The sequence below is a fragment of the Coenobita brevimanus genome, chromosome 61 (assembly GCF_032717465.1).
Source record: "Coenobita brevimanus isolate Jiangsu-jjx chromosome 61, ASM3271746v2, whole genome shotgun sequence".
Taxonomy (NCBI): domain Eukaryota; kingdom Metazoa; phylum Arthropoda; class Malacostraca; order Decapoda; family Coenobitidae; genus Coenobita; species Coenobita brevimanus.
In genome coordinates this window covers 37,345,797-37,369,206 of record NC_137014.1, presented here as the reverse complement: position 1 = coordinate 37,369,206, position 23,410 = coordinate 37,345,797, and the positions used below count along the sequence as shown (strand labels likewise).

Below are 23,410 nucleotides of genomic sequence, written 5' to 3'. Positions count from 1 at the left end.
ATGTACCATTCCTAAAATATGAAGCAGCCTTATTTTATAATAATTCCTCCACTTACTTCAGTCACCTTTAGTTCTGTACACAAGTTCAATCACAGTCTTCTTCACAGCCACCGGTACAACTTCACTCACTCAGGCTTTCTGCCAAACACCCATAAAGTACTTCTCACAAACTGTTCACTGTCTTCTCCACTATATTTTAACCATTTCACAACACAGTGCCAGCCGTACCATCAATAAATGAAGGGTATCCGTATGTCATTCACAAAATTCACATCAATTCTTTCACTCACCTCATTTATCAAAGAAATTTTAGAGTCATAAAATTTCTGTGATGCATCCTATCATCTCATCTAGCAGGTTCCAAAATCTGTCTTTCCTTCAATGCCACTGTCATCACACAGTACATACACAATAATCAGAATCATTTTTCCCATCTCCCACTTAAATTTGGCACACATGGATTTTGAATCGATACACTCCCACCCATCCATATCTCTCCACCTTTCAACATTCATCAACAAAGCAACTCCCCCTTTTCTTCACCTGCAAGTGTTCATATCTTGTATATATGCCACACTGTTCATTCAACCACTTTACTCTCATATTCATTTTGCAAAATGCCATTACTTGTATGTCATACTTTCCTTCCTTGGACATCTTCATTACCTTTATTTTCTTCATCCTTCATTTAAAACTCCAAAATTCCACACAACCACACGAGTCTGGTTCAATTTAATAAGCCCTGGACAGGAACAGGGCCATGATCCAAAGCTTCCTGATAATTTTGAGGGAACACTTTTGAGGGTGTAGGGATTCATGATCCACAACACCCATTCCTTTTCAATCATTGCAATACAGTACAGTGGTGATCTGTGAGTATGACAATCTTAGCTTGAACTATGTGCATCTGTGGCTGCAGTCTAACTACAGAGTGAATGACTAACCACTTCAAGCCAATGATGTACCTACTGTATTTTCATGTTCTATTCCTGCCACCAAGAGACAATTTTAAGCAACTTAGGACAGACCTCTTGCAGTGAATAGGTGAATGAAGACTACATCTAACTCCCCCCTCCCCCAACACACACACACACACACACACACACACACACACACAAAATCCAAAGTTGAACACAATCATTTGGTGGTATCAGGAATGTAAAAAATGCATTACTGGACTGAAGGGGTTAAGTGGCTAGCTACCATACTTGCAGCCACTATCCCTCTCACACTCTCATGGTAGTAACTCAAGTGGATGGTGGTCAGCCTTCTAAAACATTAATACCACAAGATTTTCAGTTGTGTTCACCATACTGTAATTTTCAGCAGATGAAAAAGAATACCTGCTTAATGGTTTTGCCTTTTTAAGTGTTGCATTTACTAAACTATTATTACAATAATGCACAGAATGATATTTAATCCCTTCACATAATATTACCCTTTTTTTATTTTACTGTTGCTAAGACCCAACAATTATATTCAAACTATGAGAGCCCCTAATGGTGAAAGAGTTAATCAAGTGTTATATCTAATCTGGCCAGTTCAAAGTCTATCCCAAGCTGAATTAAATCACTTGAAGATGATAATTAATCAAGAATGGAGATCCCCCTGCTAAATAAGACAGAAGTATAGCTATCACAATTTTATATTAATTCCCCACTAGGCAAGCATCCCCTTTAGTGATGGGTTCCCTCAATAAAATCATCGGCATTACCGGATAAATTCTTCAGGAAGCAATGAGCATTGCAAGGGTTAATGCACTAGCTTCATCATGCAAAGTTACAAAGATTCATTTTATGAGCAGATCTTTGGTAAAGCGTGTAACAATATCATTAACTGTGACCAGACTGTCCTTGTATATCTAGGTTTTATAAAACAGACTGGCACAGTTCTCAATCTCTAATTTTTTGTAACACAGTATACAATCACCATTAATCAGTGTCAGGTAACTGCAGATGAATAACACAGGCACCATTAGACAAATCAGCATAAAATGAAAAATGCCTGTATAGTAATAAGACAAGCAACAGCCTTGAAGCAGCCTCTGGCAACTAAGAATGCCATAGGCCACACAAGAATGGAACTGTCTACAGAACACTAAAAACACTACAGCAACTTTTTGCAATATGCTTAAGCCAAAATGCCAAGTATGCCATTAACATGCAACTTAATAAGCCGGTCTCCAGGAGATATGAACTTAACGAGCCTGTCTCCAAGAGATATGCTACAGTCCTGTATTCTTTATCTATGGGATGTTATACAATTTCTATGTAATAAAAGGAAGTGTATTGTATGGTACAAACTACAGTACAGTACTGCATTTTCCACTGCCTGTGCTCTATGTTAGTGAAAAGCTCTATCATACAGTACAAACTATATCCTGCAACCATCAATCATTGATATATTCTTTTCAATTATGCAATAATAATGTCTTAAGTATTTTCCAATTACAAAATCAATCACCTTTATTATCACCCTAGTTTAAAAATCACGAATGAAAAAAAATGCCATCCATAAAATATCTTCCTTATTTTGAGAAAGGTATTAAGAACACAAAACTAAAACACTGTGCTAACCAAGGCGTAACTCTAACTCTTTTTTGGTGCATCATCATTATTCTAAGGTAGAGCCTTTGCTTCATTTTTCCATAAATGTACACCATCGATTTTCTGGTGATGGTCCAGCACCTAGTTTACTCCGGCTAAAATTACACGAGGATACATGAAATTCCCACAGCTACCACACTAACTTACTGGACACCCAGAGAGGATGCTGTTATGGCATGCTATCATTTAACTGCTTACAATGCATTTTCTGGTTGTGATCCCTTGATTCTGTGCAATTCTGGGCTGACTGCCCAGAATTTTTTAACTCTAGCTATGGTTGCTAAAAATAAGGTGCAAACATTTTTCAGCTATTCTCCCTCCACATCACCCCTATTCATCCTGCAGTGCAGCCACCCTGAAATTTGAATCTTGAAACACTTGTCCTACCTACAAGTAAATACTGACCTAAAAATTAGTATACCCATACTCAAAAATATGCTCTTTCATCACATCATGTTAAAAACTCTGTGTTGAAAATAAACATTTCACATTTTTTCAACATCATACAAGAACCCAGGAAGATACTGATTTTCCATCAGACAAATCCATACTTCAACACAGTCTCTTTCATATCAAGGGAGTAAAACAGGTTTTTTGACATTATAAAACCAATGTTCTTTGACCATGATTCACAGACAGAGGAGGCAAATAATTAGTGGGTTAGATGTGTGCTGTGACAATTAATATGTGACCTCGGAGGCCTGGTAAAATGAATAATCTGGCAAGGGGTGTCGGAAAATCAACAGTGTAGTACCTGCAATGAATATTAGTGAAAAAACAGATACTAAATGTAAGAATACTATTTACCAAAACTATAATTTGTATGAAAATTCTACATAAAGGTTTTCCATAAGCTGTTATTTACAAAAGCTTGTAACAAAAGCAAGTAAATGAAACACTTCGGTGTTCAGAACAAATGAAGATTACAGTACTGTACTGTATATCATATCAATCATCACAGGCATTAATAACAGATTAACCCTTTCACTGTTATGAATGCCCTTAGCAATCTGACTGTGGTTATCACAGTAGTGTATAGTTCTCCTAACCACTGAGAAACTGTTTGCTATCTGACAGTTAATACTGTCTTATTAATACAGGTAGTTCTATTGCTATATTGACACTAAGGGATTATACTGTACTATACTACCACTACAGGATTTTACTTAACTAAGGGCAACTGTTAGCAGTCAAGGGGTTAAAGAGTAAACAAAGTATGAAAGCAAGAAAAGGCTGCAATACTATACCAGACAAAAACAAACATCAACAAGCCACTGGATGCATCATGAACCCAAAGAGTATTTAAAAAAAAAAAAAAAAAAAAAAAAAAAAAAAAAGCTTATATGATCTGAAGAATATAAAGAAAAACTATACTGCAAATAAAATACTGTAAGTAAATGTTAAACCCAAGTAGAAAACACAAGGAAACAGGTAAAACTGCAAGTCTGCCCAAGAAGCCTTAGTAACTGTCTCTCCATGAACAGTAGATCAACAAAGAATACTCCATCTACTAAGTACACTGAACCACATGTGACTACATATATACAGACGGGTAGCTAGAGGCTGCAGTGAGAGGTAGCAAGCAGTTCTTACACATTACAGGACGACACAGGAGCTCTTCTCGCGGAAAGGGTTGGCCTTTTGGGAGGCGAAGCCGACCAGAAGGTAGTCCTCAGCCTCGTGTTCCGAGATGTACCTCTGTCACAACAAGTATAGTACAGGAGGTCAGCACCCTCCCTCCCACACTACTCTGGCCTTCTTTTCTTAATCCAGTTCTCTTGTTCACTCCTACCGTCTTCTCTCAATACATCTTCTCTTTATCAACAGCAAAGCTCAAAACATAAAAGTTACATCACTGATCCTATGCAAATAAAGCATTGCTTTCCTCTGTCACCTAGAACTGACTGAAATGCTACATACAATGCAACAACCACCAGTCACTGAACTGGGATAATAAAATAAAAAAAGTTAGAAGTCCTCCATGAACCCAATTCAAAGGCTTCATGGCAATACAAAAGAAACAATCAAGGATTTTCTTATTATCAGACATACAGTAATATGAACTGTATATCATCCTACACACACTGCACTTATCATCCTGAACATTTAATAAATGTATTTGCAAAATATTAACTGAATTAATAATTAGCATAATTTACAAACTAAATTACTGTACTTCAGATCATAGATATTCAGATATGAAAGACTGATCTGCAATATAATAATAATGGTTGTTTTCTATGACCTGGGAATTTATTGCTATGGACAACATTACCAATTTATTACCAAAAGTCATCATCATCACTGTTATCACCATCACCATCATCATCATCTAGTTATTCATGTTTGCTTGGGTTACAGCTGTAGAATATGACTCATTTTTCTCTTCAAGGAAAAGTTAGGAGACAGGTATGTACTGTTTATATGCATACACATATGTATGTATATATGTTTGTATGTATGTATATATGTACCTATATACTGTAGAGCCCAGCTGGCATACTACACACCCGACAAGGGGGGGCAGTTGTACTATGCATGTTTAAAGTGCACCAATTTGTCACTCATGAGGTAACCTACCCCCCACCCAATACAGTACTTTGCACAAGCGTATTGGTATGGAAGACTCTTGGAGTACATGGTGAGAAGTGCATGTGGAAACTGTTGTAGTGGTTGTGCTTATAATCAAGTGATTCTATTTATGCTACTGTATATATCATCAAGGAAACCTCAAGAGGTTATGAACATGTGAGAACACATGAAAAGACACACTTTCGCATCCTCTTCAGTGTCTGGTCTCAGATGGAACTAAACCTGTGTCAGGAGGATTGGTGAACAAACACAAAACCAACTCAATCACCAAAGGTTCCTGTATAACACAGCCAATTCCACTGTATGACTTTGAACTGTATGAGACACAGTCTATGTCACCAGTACCTGGAGTATTTAGGGATAGATGACTAGCCTACACCCTTGGTAGCATTATAAGAGCAAAAGATCTACACCCCACCCACTGGGATCTGAATCTGTGCACAGCAGATAGCCATCATCCTAACTGGCACCCAAGAATACTAGACGATCAGGTATATGGATGAGGTACGTATGCATTGTAGCAGCCAGCCTGCATACACGACACTGGCGGACAACTCTACTACACATGTTCAGGCTGTTTAACAGATCCTGAAGGGCAACAGATCTGCAAGACTGAGGAACATCACTATCTGTCACTGGATGAGTGACCCAACCCCCAATGCTTAACTCATGGGTAAAGATATACAAGGATAAGGTCTATCGATTTATAACCAGATGCCATAATTCCATAAGGGGTGGCCATTTAACTTTGAGTTACTTGTTTAAAGTGGTAGGTGGTGGCGACCATCATCCACTCACTTGATGTAGTGCTGCCTACTTCTTCCTTAGCATTTATCATTCTTTTTCTGTGCCTGCCCTCCTCTATTCCTATTTCTCCCATCTTTCCTGTCACTTCTTATTGTTTTTCTTTCCTCTACAGGTGGCTTTACATTGAGTGACAAGCCATATGGTTTCCTGTAAGCTAAGAAACCATTTACAACGCTGGGTAGTAACCATATAACCAAACCATACATGCTCCCTACGTGTCAAGTGGGTTGGTGGAGGGTTAGTGCCCCTCCCCGTAAAACAAATAACTCGAAGTCAATTGGCACCCCTTACGGGATTATGGCGTCTGGCAATAGATAGATAGATACTTGTTTTACAGGGAGGGGCACTAACCCACCACCAACCCACTTGTTGACACGAAAGGAACATATACTTAACATATATTTTTAATACGTGGGTATGATGGGGAAAGAATATAACTAATTAGCAGCAATTTTCTGTACCACAAAAGGTAATAAAATGCAGCAGGAGTGGTGGGCTGATAACTGCTTTTTTGTACTACAGTATACAGTACTGGGATAGGCCCAAACAGCAGATTACTTGTTATACAAGCAGCTTCATACTTCAAGCACCACGGTAAGAGAGGAGGGCGACTGTAATTCAGATATCCTTCATCCCTGAAAACACCACCCTATAAGAATATAGGAAAACAGATGATGATGACAATTACTGTACTAATTTTTTATATTTTTCAGTTTTTCTATGGTACACCAAAACTACTGTACTACTTTGTAGCTACACATTTTCTATGGTAAATTGAGACTACTACTTTGTAGCTATATATTTTTTTCCTTTTCATGGCATACTGCAACTAGTATTTCAGGTTTTAACTGAAGAGTAAAACTGAGCTAACACAAGCCATGCTTAACCCTGTAGGTGTTAGAAGCTCTCTCAGCTAAAATCATCTGGCAGTAGCCAATATAAAGCTTTTGTGTCAATAGGCAGTATTTAATAAGAGATTTTTAAAACTTCTCACAAAAGTCAAAACAACAGCCATCAGGTTGAAATCAATACTCAGTTAATGTCTTTTCAAAATTTCAGCTCTCCAATGGATATGAACATTTAACAAAACATCAGCCTGACTATACTCTGCCTGTAGTTCAGTTTCTAAACAAATTTTTATTTCATTCAGTAATCCTTGGCCAGCATTCAAAGGCAAGAAGGGTCATAAATGAGGGCAGGCTTCATAATACAGCATATACCTTTTATCAGTAATCTGTATACTGTATACATATTAAAATGAATACCTGTCATCTGTCTGTCCTCTATAGAAACTGAGGGGATGCACATGGAACTCTCTAAACAGCTCTAACAGGTGCAGGTGTAAATTTTCTCCACAAATTTAAATGTGTACATTACAGCTACTAAAGTGGTGGCCTTGATGGGCAAGATTAGAACTAATTATTAATACTCAAGTCAACATGGTGGAAACATGATAGCCAATTACTATAAAAGTTTCATACTTCAACAACCATATCATTATTAGCTACAACACGTCAGATGGGTAGAGAGACTGGTGAGTAGGTAGTGTGAGTGGGGTGGGTGAGCAGGACTGAGTGGTTGGGTGGTTGTAGTGGGGCAAGGTGGGTGTGTTGGGTAGGTGGGTGTGTATGGTGGAGCAGGGTGGGGGGGATGGGTGCACAGGGTTGAGTGGGTGTGGTGGGGGGCAATGTGGGTGGGTGAGTGGGTGGGCAGGATGGGTATGACAGTGGGTGGGTGAGTAGGAAGGGTGGTGGAAGAGTGACTGGGATGGTAGGTGAGTGAGTTGATCATCAGGGCAGGTGGATGGGTGGATTAGCAAGGGGGGTGGGAAAAGTTGGTGGGTGGGTGAGTAGTGGGAAGATAGGCCCATGGGAAATATATCCCTGGGGAAATAGACCTCCAGGGAGGAACACTGTTTCAATGAGTAAAATGGGACCCCAGGGGTCTTCTCTCACAAGGGTTGTGGCCATCCAGAGTCCCATGCAATTCAGGTATGCACAGTCATAGGGTTTTACTGAAGCAATGCCAAGTACCCCTGCTAGTGCATACCAAAAATTATCCTACCACAGCAACATACTTAAAGTTTTTGCACTTGTATAGCCTAGCTGCTAACCATAAATCATTTCAGCCCAACTAGTCTAAGAAACTACAGTAATTATCACTGCATTCCGGTCCTGGACATGGAGGAAAAAATAATGTTTAATTTTATTATGAAATGTCTGAGACACCTACAGGAACCTCACTTCTAAAATAGTGTTGAAACACACAAGCATCTCATACTACAGCTCACGACCTCTCCAGGTTTCATGATTCATCCAGGGTACAGATATTCTACAACATGAACATGTTCTCACTCATTTACTCTTTTGACAGTGAAAGATAAAAAACTGACTGTTGTAGTTTTATCATGATAATCTTCTATTCAGCTACATCTGGATTTATTAAAAGAAAATTACAGTAAATATATGATCTTCACATTTTTTTACTGATGATTTTTTAGGTTTCTCATAATTCATCTGTTAACAAGATATAGCCATATACTGTAAATAGAAATCAGCAGCTTCCCTCAGGCACTGTAACATGCAAGGATACACATGCACATGCAAGCAAACATTCATCTTAGATCACTGGCATACTCTGCCATATCCCAGATGATAAAAAATCATTCTGCATAACCAGCAAAACACATACAGTATATACATCCATCCATTCATCATCCAATCAGTAAATACATACAAAATTTCTTTCACAAACTGATACTCTGATATGCTTACCAGTCAAGCATACAAATGTGAGGTATTTGTGAAAATACCTAACACATTCCAAATCCTACGTATTACATACCCTAAAATGAAGTATTCAAACAGAAGGCATCTTAACTTGGTGTTATCAAAAACTACGAATTCCTTCTTTACCGATGAGTCAGGTGATGGATCATGGCATTATCTCATAATAGGTCATCTGCCAAGTTGCCATCATAATACTGAAGCTAAGGGTCCATTAACATATAAAAGAACGCTACAACCTATGACAAACAAATTTAGGTTAATCAGGAAGTGATCTAAAAGATTTAGTTAGCTTTTTCTTTCTTCATCTGCTTTCTTTTCTTTTCTTTTTTAGAGCTGTACTGGATGTATGGTACAGTGATAGGATATAATGTATACCCAAATAGGTAATAGGAGAATAACTGAGAAAGTTACATAAATACACATAATATATATCATAATACTTTCACCCTTATCAGCCACAGACACTATGACACTCCTTCCAGCACTGACTGCAACCATGATGGACTGTAGAGTAGCAAACACACCCTGACTGACATAACCGACTTTACGATAAAACAGAATACAGTTACTGATTTTGAATGAGTATCCTCTTCCCATACATATGCAATTATCATTAACAGTATATACAGTACTGTAATGATTGGCCTATTTCATTATACAATACAGAACATTAAATTTTCATATTCTGCATGTTAAGCTAGTCAGCAATATGCCATAAAAACCACCCACACTGCTTTCACATAATTTATTAAAAAAAAAAAAAAAAAAAAAAAAAAAAAAAAAAAAAAATGCAGTAACTGACCTTGAGGTTATTGATGGCCTCCGAGGTTTTCATCCGTTCTATGTTGGCCTCCCGCTGCAGCTGCTCCACCAGCACACGCAGCTGTTGGTGGCTTGACATCTGTGAAAAAGGAAGATTTCACTGTTCAACCATCTCAGCTTGACAGAGATCTTTATCCTTTAGTAGCTTATTTTCCTGAGCACAATGGCAAAGTAAGGCAATTCTACAGCTCTACATCCTTTCCATGACACCTCTTCATGACTACCACTATGTTCTAGTGTTAACTTCTTCTTGCAGATCAGAAGTCAAACTGGAGAGAGAGGGCAATTTTAAGCAAGTTAAAATGGGTAAATATAGTACAGCTGTCATACCAGTTGACAAAGTCGAGATGCAATGTACTGGTATAACAGTAAATATTTCAGTTTTACCCTTCAAAATATGATTGAGACCAGTGTTCAGAGCTGCTTGATGAAAAACGATTAGATTACATTGGCCCTGCTGTATGTGCTTTGGAAGAAATTAAGTTTCTATGTACCCGAATATCCTCTCTCCTACAGGCCAACAGTGAGGCCAGCTTGGTTACAAGTTCATAAGGTGAGGCTACTTTAGTCTGATTCTGGAAGAGTGGACAGCTGCATGACTGTCATCTGATAGTTCAGGGCTTGGTACCCAGCAAAGAACAAATGAATAAAAGCTAACTGTTTATTTTGTTTCTTGTGCAGCTAACATAAATGCACTCATATTTTCCATTTCCTCACTCTCCAGCCTCACAGTGCATTTAGAAACTTCTTTCTCTCTAAGACCACAACTTTGCTCTTCCTTACATTCACCTTTAGCTTCTGTTTCTTTCATACTGTCCCACACTCATTCACCATGCCTTACAGGTCTACATCTTCACTAACAATCCCATATCGTCTGCAAATAACAGAACAGGAAATTTCCAAACACAGCCTTCCTTCATTAGGGCTGCTCGAACATCCACTGCCCTACCTTGTATCTCTTTTATAAATCCATCCATATACAAACTGAACAACCATGGAAACATGACACATCCTTGTTTCAATACAACATTGTTAAAAAATTCACACAGTTCACCATTCACATGCACTGAAGCCCTAGTGCTTGCATACATATTTTTCACAGCATTCAACAGCTTCCCATTTACTCCATATATTTTCAATGTTTCCCACATTCCTTGCCTATCTACTGACATATGCTTTCTGCCAATCCATCAAGGCAGTATAGAACTTCTTTCCCTTCTCTAAAAACTTTTCCATTAAACAACTTAGGATGAATATCTGGTCTATACAATCTCTTCCCTTCCTGAAACCTCCATCCTTTTCCAACTAATTTCTCTATTATTTCCCTCTAACTCTGCAAAAAGTATCCTGTAATATACTTGTCCTATTACTCTAAGACAAATGCCTCTATAATTACCACACACTTCTTTTTCCCCCTTTCCTTTGTATAGGGGAATAATTATACCTGATTACCAATCCTCTGGAACTCCACCTTTCTCCCAGGCCAATCAGCACACCTTCCATATGCACTCTACTATCTCTCCCCCATGCTTCAGCATTTCACCCCACACTCTATCAATTCCTGGGGCTTTACCCATTATGACTTTCTTCATTGCTTCAACTACTTCCATCATACTGACTTCTTCCTCCCTTTTCATCTCCCTCATTCTCCCAGGCACTCCACAGCCACTTACATTAGCATTACTTTCATTCTCTATGTTTTACAGTTCCTTAAAACATTCTCTCCACCCGCTTACTTTTTCTCCCTTCTCCACTAGCAATATGCTATTTTTATCTTTCACTCCCCTGCTACCTTCTTAATCACCATGTCTTTGTCTCTTAACGTACATCCAGAACTTTTTCTTAAATTCCCTCCACTTTACATACAAATTCCTTCCAAATTCCTCATCCCCTTTCTTCTTAGTCTCTCTTGCTTTTCACCTCTCTGCTCTACATATAACTCTATTCCATCTCTCAACTTCCTCCATGCCTCTGCTTCCCATCCACAAACTATATGCTTTCTTCTTTTGCGCCACGGCTTGTCGCACCTCTTCATTCCATCATACTATTCCTTGCATCCCCTTTCATCTTCTCTTCACCTTACACACCACCCCACATGCTGCACAGATTTCTTCTGTGAAAAACTTGCATGCACCTTCCAACTCCCCCATCGGTTCCAATCGTATCTACCCAATCACTTCTCCACTTCTCTCTTATATTGTCTTTTTTTCATCCTGCAACTCTTCTACCCACTTTGTATGGACTGCTTCCTCCTGCCCTTTTCTCCTTCCAACCATCGAGCTTATTTGAACCTTGACTCTCACCACCGCTGAGTGGTGGTCAGAGAGTCAACATCCCCAACTTCTGTATGTTCTTGCATTCAGCACATATCTTCTCAATCTTTCATCCACACACACACACACACATAATCAATTATTGCCTTCCATTTATCCAGCTCACCACCCACCCTTCTCATCATTCGTCATGTATATCTGTGGAACGTTTTGTGACTAAAAAGGGTACTGCCACATACAAATGATTACTGTACCAGGTGCATCTGATAAATAATCATGATTATCAGAAAGAACATATTTCAGCAGCACAGGCATACACGAATCACAGGATATTATGGATATGAAATGCAAATCCTTACTTAAAACTAACCAATGACTGCACTGCAACATATAAATGCATTTCATAACTAAGACTGGCAACAAAATGTAGACCTGCCTTTGAAGAGTGTAGTACTGGTCTCACACACACACACACACACACACACACACATTTATATTTATTTACTGGCTGCAATATTATACTGTTTGAATACCAGTGTACTACTGCTGTTTTTTTAATTCTACTTGCACTACAGCTGAAGCTGAGAATTATGTACAGCCAAATTACACCACAGCAATCAAAATAGTAGTGAAATCTACATGGGATGACAGCTGTAACTGTCCACTATGGTATAAAAAAAAATTCTGTCTATCAATTGCCAGGCACCATAATCCCATAAGGGATGGCCACTTCGACTTTGACTTATTTGTTTTACGGGGAGGGGCACTAACCCTCCACCAACCCACTTGCTGACACGTAGGGAGCACATATGGTTTGATTATATGGTTACCACCCAGCGCTGTAAATAGTTTCTTGGCTTACAGGAAACCATTTGGCTTGTCACTCAATGTAAAGCTACCTGTAAAGGAAAGAAAAGCAATAAGAAGTGACAGGAAAGATGGGAGACGAAACAGGAACAGCGGAGGGCAGGCACAGAAAAAGAATGATAATGGCTAAGGAAGAAGTAGGCAGCACTACATCAAGTGAGTGAATGATGGTTGCCACCACCTACCACCCAAAAAAAAAAAAAAAAAAAAAAAAAAAAAAAAAAAAATCAATACAATATAAACAAATGCTTTAAACATCAAACTGTCACTAAAACAAATGCTAACTTGCATGACAGACTAAAGTCAACTTACCTTCACTCACTGCTTGTAACAACTGTACCTGTATATCATAAACAAAGCATGCATTAAGTTATAACAACCACTACATAATAGCAATATTCCCCAAAACTCACATGTCTGCTGTAGTACATGTTGAATCTGGTCCTTTTAAGCACACACCACAATCAGTATCCTTTCAGAATTACTGATACAAATCAGCATTTCTATTGGGTGTCCTTCCAGCTTTAATAAATGTGTTCTCTCCTTTGAAATCACTGACATAATATCTAACTAAACCATGTGAAGTTCAATAAAAAATAAAAAATTAATAAAAAATAAAATAATAAATCCAACACTATCAGTATGTCAGTAACTGAAGAAGGCACAAGCACACATCCCACTCCAGCCACCCTCTTTTGACCACTGGCCCTGAGTTAGGCTTCCTGACACAGCTTCCTCTCTCAGTTGCCTCCCTCACCCTCACCACTCCATCCACCCCCTTCCTTTCTCTCGGTTCCTCTCTCACCCTCCTCACAAACTCTATCTGCCCTCTTCCTTCTCTCTCAGTTCCTCCCTCACCCCCCCTCCCAACCCTAACCACTTCCCTTCCACCCTCTCAGCTTCTCTCTCACTCTCACTTTCCTCAAAACCTCATCCACATGCCAAGCTAACCCTATCTCACTGCTTTCCTTCCTATTTTGCTTCCTCCCTCTCTCAGCTCCTCCCTCATTCTCCATCACCCTTACCCCCACTCAATACCCTTTGATCTTCCCAGCCATTCCCCTACAATCCCCTTTCATTACTTTTACTTTCTCTTTACTACCACTTCATAAGAAATTCCTTATTTTCTCTACTTCATCTATGAGAAGATAAGGAGGAATGGGAGTGTGGAGGGAAGAAAGAAATAAAGGAAGGAGGAAATGCAGAAGGTACGTTAAATGATGCTGATGGGGATGAGAGAGAGAGAGAGAGAGAGAGAGAGAGAGAGACAGAGACAGACAGACAGACAGACAAACAGAGAGAGAGAGAGACAGACAGACAGAAAGATGGGAAGGGGGGCCTGGGAAGGAATAAATTGGACAAGATGGAAGGGTTGGAGAACAGGAAGAGACAGAGGAGAGGCAGAGGAAGAAGGGACATTGGGGTGAGGAAATTGGTAATTGTGGCACACTCTGAACTTCCTCCCTGTATGAACACAGTACACAGTGACAGACACAAAACAATCCCTGTAAACATACCAAACAGTATAGTATACTATAATTAGTGTTTTCATGCAATATCAAACTAATTCTAAATTAAACATACACAACAGGCATAAAACATACACTCACATGTAATGAACAACTGAAAACATGATTTTTTAATAAATCAAAAGCATTATAACACTATCCTGACCATACATCACATAAAACTACACATACACATATCTGGAAAAAACAAAGAAATGCATGGTCAACACTTAGTTTTACCCATATGGTGATAGTGGAAGTACCCAAGGAAGAATCAACTTTCACTGTCCTTAAAAATTTCATTACGTACGATCAGGCTAAGGTTGGATCTCAGATTGGTGTCCAGCTGAGGCTGCATGTAAGCCGCAATTCCTCTGTGTATCATAATTCATACAAACACTTCCCATGGTTTTGAAAATTTTTGCAAGTACAATATGGCACCAGGTTTCGAACGCTAATAGGGACAGTGAAAAGAGCCGCCAAAGTTGATTTTGCCAGAGTTGGGGCATTGACCTTATGGGAAATAAGGTAACAGGGACCGTGCCCATAAGAAAACTCACCCCCTTGTGTGTTTCCTACTTTAAGTACATCCTAAAATTGGCAGGTCAGGTCTTGAATTTTGGGTCCTGACACACTAACGTCTTCCCAAGTACTCCTATTCAATCACTGTAACAAATAGTGTTCAACCACTAGCATAACTGACTTGTACTTGGTCACTGGTTTCACTCGTCTACCTCTGGTGCCTGGTTCAAAATACATCTTCGCAAGGGTTCGATTGGCTTTTAGTTCACTCAGCTTTTTTCTCCTACTATGCACAGTCGACTGTGGCACATTATACATTTTGCATATTTCAGAGTTACGAGTATCTTTCTCCAATTCTGCCACAATTTTATTTTTTAACTTGTCATCATTTGGCCATGTGGAGAGGATGGAGGGTGAAAGACTGACGAAGAGAGTGTATGTGAGTGAGGTGGAGGCCGAGGATGAGATGGAGGGATGGGGTGGAGAGGTATATGAGAGAGGGGGGTGTGAGTTGGGAGCAGGGCAGTGAAATGGCGGGGGACAGGGCGACTTGGAGGCGATTTGTTTATGGCCACCCCAAACGGGATTGAGGCGTCTGGCAATAGATAGATAGATCATTCTCGTGTTTTTTTTACCTCCTTGCAACAGTCACGCTCGGCCTTTCCTTTACCGCCTGCCATATCAGGTCTACGTCTTCTTACGCCACTCCCACTACCGTATCACTTGGTCCACCTCCGGCTCCACTTGAAGCACAAGATGACATATTTCCATCAATTACTAATCAAGGACGCAAGAGTGTAAAACTCAACTGCGGACACCTTGAACACGTGAGAAACAGGTCGAAACTGAGTGTTGGCACTGGCATTGCCATGATGAGAACCAGGAACTTGTGGCGCCAGAGGGCACGAAAGTGCGTTTTTTTATTCGGAAACGAGCAATCATGGGAATATTTGATTGCTGCCGCCAAAGTGCATTTCGCCAATCTGGATGCCACGAAACCTGGTGCCTTACTGAACCAGTACCATGAAAAGGAAAAAAAAAAAGTGAAGAGCCTCCTGGGTTTGATGGGCACAATCAATGGGATTCACATGAAGGGGGCATTCTTTGAAAACTCATTTTCATTACTGTGACAGTGACTTGGTTGCACTTCCCAATACACAGTGGCATTCTGCCTCACCCTCTGCTACAGACAGTGACTGACCCGAGAGTCTCTATAGCGTTTGACTACAGATTTTAGGGCAGGAATCAAACTTTCTTTGGGTGCTGCAATTATCCAGTGGAAAGGAGAAAAGTTGTAATGTATTTCACTGCAAAATAGCAATGTACCTCTTTCACTGCAATAATCATATATATACACACGCAGGTACTGTATACTGCATTTATAAAAATCTTACAGGCTACGTCTATTACCAACAAAGAGAAAAAGCATGACACACTTTTTCAAGGCTGTATCGCACATCCTCTTTTCAACGCTCTCCTATTTTTCCACTTGTGATGATAACATGACACTTCTATGAGTCAATACAGAAAAAAAAGGCTAAAGGGTTCATTATACAAAGTATGTCAACATGTAGCATGCTTTTGGAACATAAGCTAAGTGTCCTTAATATTGCATATTACTGCATTATTAATACTGACAGAATACAGTACTGCATACTAGTAATGGTCAAACAAACAGTTCATACATTGTAGAAGAATAAACTTATATAAAAAGGAAAGAAAGAAGACAAAGGCTGTTAATAAGTTCATCAGCAATAATCACTAAAATACTGGTACAATATTATGAAAAACAAATGATCAACGTACCGTAATAACATACCAAAACCTTGATACTTCTTCAACACAGAGTTTTCACACACAAAAAATATGAGTAAAGCTTTTAAATTAACCAGCAAGGCAAAACCAGTGAGGGATGCTACGTGGTGGTACTGGAGTCATGCAGGTACTAGCAATGATATCTGATACAATTAGTCCACACTGAGTTTTTTCATCATTTAGTCAATGATGAAATGACATCTATTATCCAATTCAAGTTGGTCATAATTCATTATAAAGTTGCTCTGAGTACAGAAACAAGTGCTTTCTGGGTTTTCAACCAATCGCTTCGGCACCACACTTATGTCTAACTAAAACTTATTTCACTTAAGGCAGTATTATGCTGTTATGTCACTTGCGGCAAATTTTGTCTATATGCATCCTTTATGTGAAGACTGACTGTACTTCACTTGCTACCAGTGCTCAAAGAACACAAGCTGGTTCAGCACTCACATGTACAGTCATTCACTTACGAAGAATGTATTCTCATGAGCTTTGGAGGTTTTCTAGTAACTCTTCTTCAGTATTTTATATGCAAGGCCCATGTTACTAATCTCTCATGTACCGCATGCTATCTAGGTCTTTTTTTTTTTTTTTACTATCTTTCTTGTACTGTATGTTACTTATATCTCTGGTTTTAAATAACCTGTCTTGCACTGTATGTTGCTTAAATCTTTTGGTTAATATCAAAGATTGTATGAATACAGAGAACACACTGAAGTACATGTAGTGGGAAAAAAAAAAAAAAAAAAGCTAGGGAACCTCCTACGCTAATCTGGATGTGGCCTCAAAAGTCTAGGTAAACAGCACTCACATATCAGGACTTAACACAGCTCAATTTAAGTTTGAAGTCACTGGAAAAGGATTAATCATGGCAACACATAATACAGTAATCCCTCGATTATCCAACATAAAAGCCAACGACCATACCACGTTGAGTACACCGCTTCCCGTCCGATCAGCGAAGTTAAGCAACGTTGGGTCTGGTTAGTACTTGGATGGGTGACCGCCTGGGAACACCAGATGCTGCTGGCATGACGTTCTCCCTACGTGTCAAGTGGGGTTGGTGGAGGATTAGTGCCCCTCCCTGTAAAACAATTAACTCTAAGCCCTTGGCCACCCCATTTGGGATACATGGCATCTGGCAATGAGTGAATGAATAGAGGCAAGGGCGTATGCCGGTAGTGGCTCCGTCTGGATAGTGGACTTCTCCCCTGGCCTTCAATCATACATAACCTAACTTTGAAAACCAGTGTAAAAGCCCACTGCAGTACATCATTCAACACTTGTTCCTGTTGTTTAATACTACTCTAACTGGTCAAGCAGACCTACAAACCACAACCAAGCAATTACCATGGTCATGCAGACCCATCAACCACAGCCAAGCAATTACCAAGGTCAAGCAGACCCATCAACCACATACAAGCAATCACCACTGCAGAGCCACACCCTGCAGTGACATGAAACATGAAAAAATTGGATAATCAAGAAAAATGCAGCAGGCACACAAAACATAATGGTAAAATGGAATAAAATCATGGTAAAACACAATAAAAATCATTGCACAGAGCAGTAAGCTAGAATAATATCAATGTCAACACTCAAGATTCGACCATCCCACAACAATCTTACCCAGGATCTCTCACTTCTAAAGGGTCAGCACTACCCTCTTCCTTTTCCCTCATGAAGTGGCCATCACACACCCTAAGGAAGAGGCATGCAAGGAACTGCAAGGCCTGAAGCAGGTAGGGAACCACCACGAGATATACCACATGTGCCACCATAACAATGGCGTGGGAAGAGCTGCTCACTACACAAGCGATGCGCATGAACTGACAGCGTGCAAAAGGGGTATCTGGCGGACGTAGAGTAAACAAACCAGCCCTACATGGAGGCACCACCAGGCTGTTCTTGTCCATCTGGATGGAAATTTTTTGCGCAACCATAATTTCGAAACGGACGCAAGCATTTTGTTCAGATAGTGGGAAAAAATGTACAAATAATGGACTGGAACAGCCAGATCACAGCATCTGGGTAATGGATGGTCCGGGTAATGGCCATGCTGATAATCGCAAGATTACTGTATACAGCATCAGCTGTCCTCTTTGACTAGCTCAGGATGTGGAAATAGGCTGACACATTACTGTCAAATTAAAGATGAGTAAAATTAAACCTACAGCTACAACTAAAGAACATAAGAAAGTAACAAATAATTTACACTGTCACTGTCTTTAATTTCCCACTACGTTCCTTGAATATACAGTCACGGACAAAAGTTAACCTAATATTTCACCTCTTGTACTTCTCACTTTTCTCCGCTGGCTAATATTCCTACGATGAGTGAGACTTTGTATGTTTCTCTGATCACAAATGATCCTCTCTGTTACCATGTCAAAATGGTTAAGTGACTGACAAGCCCTAAGCATGAAGTAGATGCAGAGGAACAGAATTCAAAATTTTGTCCATGAATGTACAACCAAGACACATCTTTTACCTCAAAACACACTGATAAGAAGGGAAAAAAGTGCCTGTACAATTTATATCCAATTAGGAAATCTCATAACATCTGAAAGTTGGATATAAGATCATTTACTGTACATATGTCCCATATCAACAGTAAATATAAACAATTCGATATACAAAAACAAAGTACAGTACAAAATGTGCAAAAAATCCCTATACAATATTATGTGCAGAACAGGCAGGTGGTGTGCAAGTGGTAAAAGGGTGAACTGCTGACTAAAAGAACTTAGTTCAATCCAGGATGGGGCTACAAACAGTCTGAGGATTTGAATTTGATTACAGTAAAACCATCTTCACATGTTGGCACTGAATTTGATTAAAATCATCTTCACATGCTGGCACCAATATAATTAGGTGGCTCTGCTGCCTGGTTATATAACACCCCCCCTTTCCTTATCCCTCGAGAGGAGTATAGTGGAAATTCAGACTGCAATCCATGTCGTTAATGTCAAGATTAGCCCTGGACTACAACAACAACAAATATACCATGACATGTTAAGAATGTATCTGTTTGAACTAGTGCAAACTAATGGAATTTCAGATACTGTAATTTCCTTTCTAATAGTATGTCACAATGGTTCACAGATATGTATCAAATCTAGTCTACTGAAATTCAAATTCTCAAACTGTCCACAACAACATAATGAACTGAGTTCAAAACCATGAATATACCAGTCCACAATTCTATCACCAGGCCATCCATTCCTGAGGTGTAGCTACTTTCTATTAAAGAATGTTATATCGAGAAAATACTAAAATTGGCATAACACTGTTCAACAAAACGCGTAAGTCTAATGCAAAGGAAATTCAGATACAAAGAAAATGCATTAAAAACCTCAGAAATCTTCTGACTGCTCATATATTGTGCAGTGTGGTGTACAGTACTGTAAATGAAAATTTCATCACTACTGCATTAGCAAATGCTTAACATCAAGCAGTAAAAATATATGACCAAAGCTCACTTGTGGTAATATTTAAGACTTATGATCTGACTCAGTTTCATTTTCATATACCCCATGGCATTTGAGGATGACCTAAAGCCCAGTTTTGGTGCTGCAGTATGATTTTAGTTTTCAAAAGTGAAAAAAAAAAAATTTGGCTTTTGAAAGAGCAGCTGAGGCAAAGGGTTGAGAAATCTTGAGTTTACATTCATACACTTGATCATCCATCCATCCACCTATTATCCAATATTTTTTTGCCCCATCAGCAGTGTACAAGCCCAGGGCTAGGCTACTCAGTTCTGACATTTAAGGCATGGGTGATTAGCCTCACTCCTCCCTGAATGGCATTATGTGAGCAATAAACACCAACCACTCCTCAGCTGTAAACCCTTCAAGGTACCATGCCGTTGGAGTGCCTTAATTCATTAGCCCAACAAATGTCATCTGGTTACTATATATGGTTACCACCCAAGGAAACTTTTTGGCTTGTCACTAAAAGCAGAGTCATCCGAAACCAGCAGTACAACAAGAGTGGATGGTGGGCACCACCTCCATTAAGTGGTTGAGGAGGCATCCAAGTATGAACTGTTACAGTAGCCACTGACCACCACACACAAATGAAAAGGCAGTATGGGGACCTTCTTAACCAGCCATAAAGTGGGGGGGGGGGAGTGATTAACTGCACTTTGCTTTTGTTGTTGTGGTCCAGGCTCATCTGGACATGATCCACGCAGATTGCAGACTGCTGCCCTTTCACAGTTCCTCCTCGTCCTCTTGGGGGAATGGGAGGAAGCTGAGGGATGTCTGAATAATTGGGCACCTGGTTGCACTGGTGCCACCACAAGAAGGCATTCCTCTCCAGCACCTCTTCACTTGTGAAAAATCAAGATCAAATTAAATTCTTTCCTGCCATAAACTGGACTACGAAAGAGTATGTGGTTGTATGGCAAATGAAGATTGTGGCATGGTCCTGAGGTCCCTGTTGCTGGTAACAATGCAGCCCTATAGCAAACAACTAAATAAATATTTTCATCCAAGGGTGCCATTCCACTTCCTTTAATGCCTCATATTACCAAGAACAATAGCTGCCACAAATCTTAGCTTTGGGCAAGAATGTACACAGGTAATGCCCATTGTTTTCAATAAACAGTGGCTTGAGAGAAGTATTGCATGACAAGGAATTTCATATTTTACAATATCACAATTTTAGACCTTCTGGGGTGAAAAGTAAGCGGTAAATTTGCTCTTCTGGCTTAAAACCCACTGCCTACATTGCTCATGATAAAAAAGGGATCCATTTAATACTTCATAAGTTTAATGTAAAGCCTGCAACAACATGATCTGGCTTCACAGTATCCTCTAAAACCTCACTTACAGGGATATATCAGGAAGAAAAGTTACTGTTTTGCATCACAAAAAGCCATTTTTCATATTTATCACCACTAAAATCTACATTAACAATAGTTCTGAAATATCACAGATAGTACCAGTATATACAAACAAGCCAATACAAAATAAGAATAATATATTGGGTGCAAAACATCCATCAGCATACATATATGCACAGCTATTAACACAATACACACACTAGCAAAAATTCCAGCATACAACCTGGATGGTAGCACTGCACACATCCAAACTAACCTGATCCATCATGATGTTGTTGAGTGTGTATTCCACCGCTGTTCGCACAATCTTGCTGGTGACTCGGGACTCAGCTGAAGAAACACCTGCACTACCCTGGGGAGGGAGGGGGAGGGGTGGGTGGGTGACAGTCACACCCACACAGTACCCACCACCACAACCCAGCATGGCAGGCAGATTCACTCATAGTATTGCACGGAATTCATCATCGAAGGGAGCTACTGTGCACTGCATGTGTGTGTACAGCATAATGGTTACAAGTTTACTTTCCATGTCCTGATAAGCCCAAGGTTTGTACAGTACAATACTTTAGCCTGAAAGATGGTACTGTAACCTGTGCATAGCCTGAAGATGGTACTGTAACCTGTGCATAGCCTGAAGATGGTACTGTAACCTGTGCATTTCACTCAAAGCTTTCAGTGCCATACAAGCCACAATCTGAGGCAATGTGAGAAGAAATGATGGAGGATTATTAGGCTGATATTTTCTTGGCATTTTTGCCATTTTAGGGAACTCAAACCTTTAGCTGATGACTGGATAGCAAAGGTGTTAGAAGCAAAAAAAGACAGGTTTGTCTTCCAACAATATAACCCCCTCAAAGAAAGACTACCAAGCTGCCTAACTAAGAATTTCCAGCACAAGAATGTTGCTTTCCCTCAACTACCTCATCCTACATTGTAGACTCCTTACCACTGTATTATGAGGACATATACATAAATACTGCCAAGCAGTTCAAGTCACATGCTAAACAAGAACTAAGCAGCTAGACAAACCTGACTATGTCATGTTAGTAAGATAAAAGCTTTGTCAACAGGGTATTATTAGTACCCTATGTGACTATAAACACTCTAGTTATGGAAAACTTTAACCTAGAACCGAATCCACTATCAGCTAGATAGAATAATGGCCACAATGATTCTCCCTCACCCAACCAATGAATTCAGTCATAGCTCAACTGGCAAAAAAGGTTTAACTGCGCAGTACATCCAGCTGTTTTATACCTTCAAGTCAATGATGGCACAGAAGCTGACTTCGATACCACGATCCAGTAAATTGCAGCTTGGTGCTAAACCTGTTTTAACAGTTTAAAGTACTGTATTCCTTTACCCGTTTGCTTTTAAAGTCACCATGGGTACTGAATTGTGGTATCAGTATGACAAAGGCAGCATTGGTCTGTGTGTAACCTGAAACACCTATCTGCTTCAGTATAAACAGCCCACTTCGAACACAGGTGCTCCAATATGTATACAATCAGATGCAATCTTCTTTTCTTTACCTCAGTTAGTTGTGTGCCCTATTTGCAGGAACATAAACACAGCTGATCATTTTGATGCCACATTCATTGTTCTAAGTTTACTTTTTTTTTTTTTTTTTTTTTTTTTTTTAAAGGGCATCATCTGAATTCAGGTAAAATGGAGCAGCTGTATCTGAAATGGCAAGCTTAAGAGTGTAACACAATATATTGAACCCATCCTCAAAAATGCAGTGGTCTAAGCACTAAGCTGTATTGTAAAAACGTGTTAAAAGTGAAACCAGTGTCCTGACAGTGTTAAAAGAAATACTGTAGCCAAACTGAAAATCAATGTAATAGTCTAGTTACAACTCACATCTCTAACCAAATACATATCACACAATCCTGATAGTATTTTCATATTAGACGCAAGACACACACACACACTATAATTCATCACACTGTACACT

At 39.5% G+C, this 23,410-nt stretch overlaps 1 protein-coding gene and 1 non-coding gene across 5 annotated transcripts in view; one reads left to right on the top strand and one right to left on the bottom strand.

Annotated features, from left to right (window-relative positions):
* Positions 1-23,410, bottom strand: part of LOC145403827 (guanine nucleotide-binding protein subunit gamma-1-like) — a 40,779-nt gene that overhangs the window by 14,579 nt on the left and 2,790 nt on the right. The window contains exons 3-5 of one of the 4 annotated variants that reach the window (XM_080275515.1): positions 21,710-21,805; positions 9,597-9,695; positions 4,200-4,304 (exon numbers count right to left, since the gene is read on the bottom strand). In XM_080275515.1, coding sequence (XP_080131641.1) covers positions 4,203-4,304; positions 9,597-9,695; positions 21,710-21,721 — 213 coding nt within the window. In that variant the 5' untranslated portion in view covers positions 21,722-21,805 and the 3' untranslated portion in view covers positions 4,200-4,202. The remainder of the gene's footprint in view (positions 1-4,199; positions 4,305-9,596; positions 9,696-21,709; positions 21,806-23,410) is intronic. The other 3 variants (XM_080275516.1, XM_080275517.1, XM_080275518.1) reach the window with 3 other exon arrangements.
* Positions 17,518-17,636, top strand: LOC145403873 (5S ribosomal RNA). The gene has a single exon (XR_013898067.1). It is a non-coding gene; the product is annotated as a 5S ribosomal RNA (ribosomal RNA).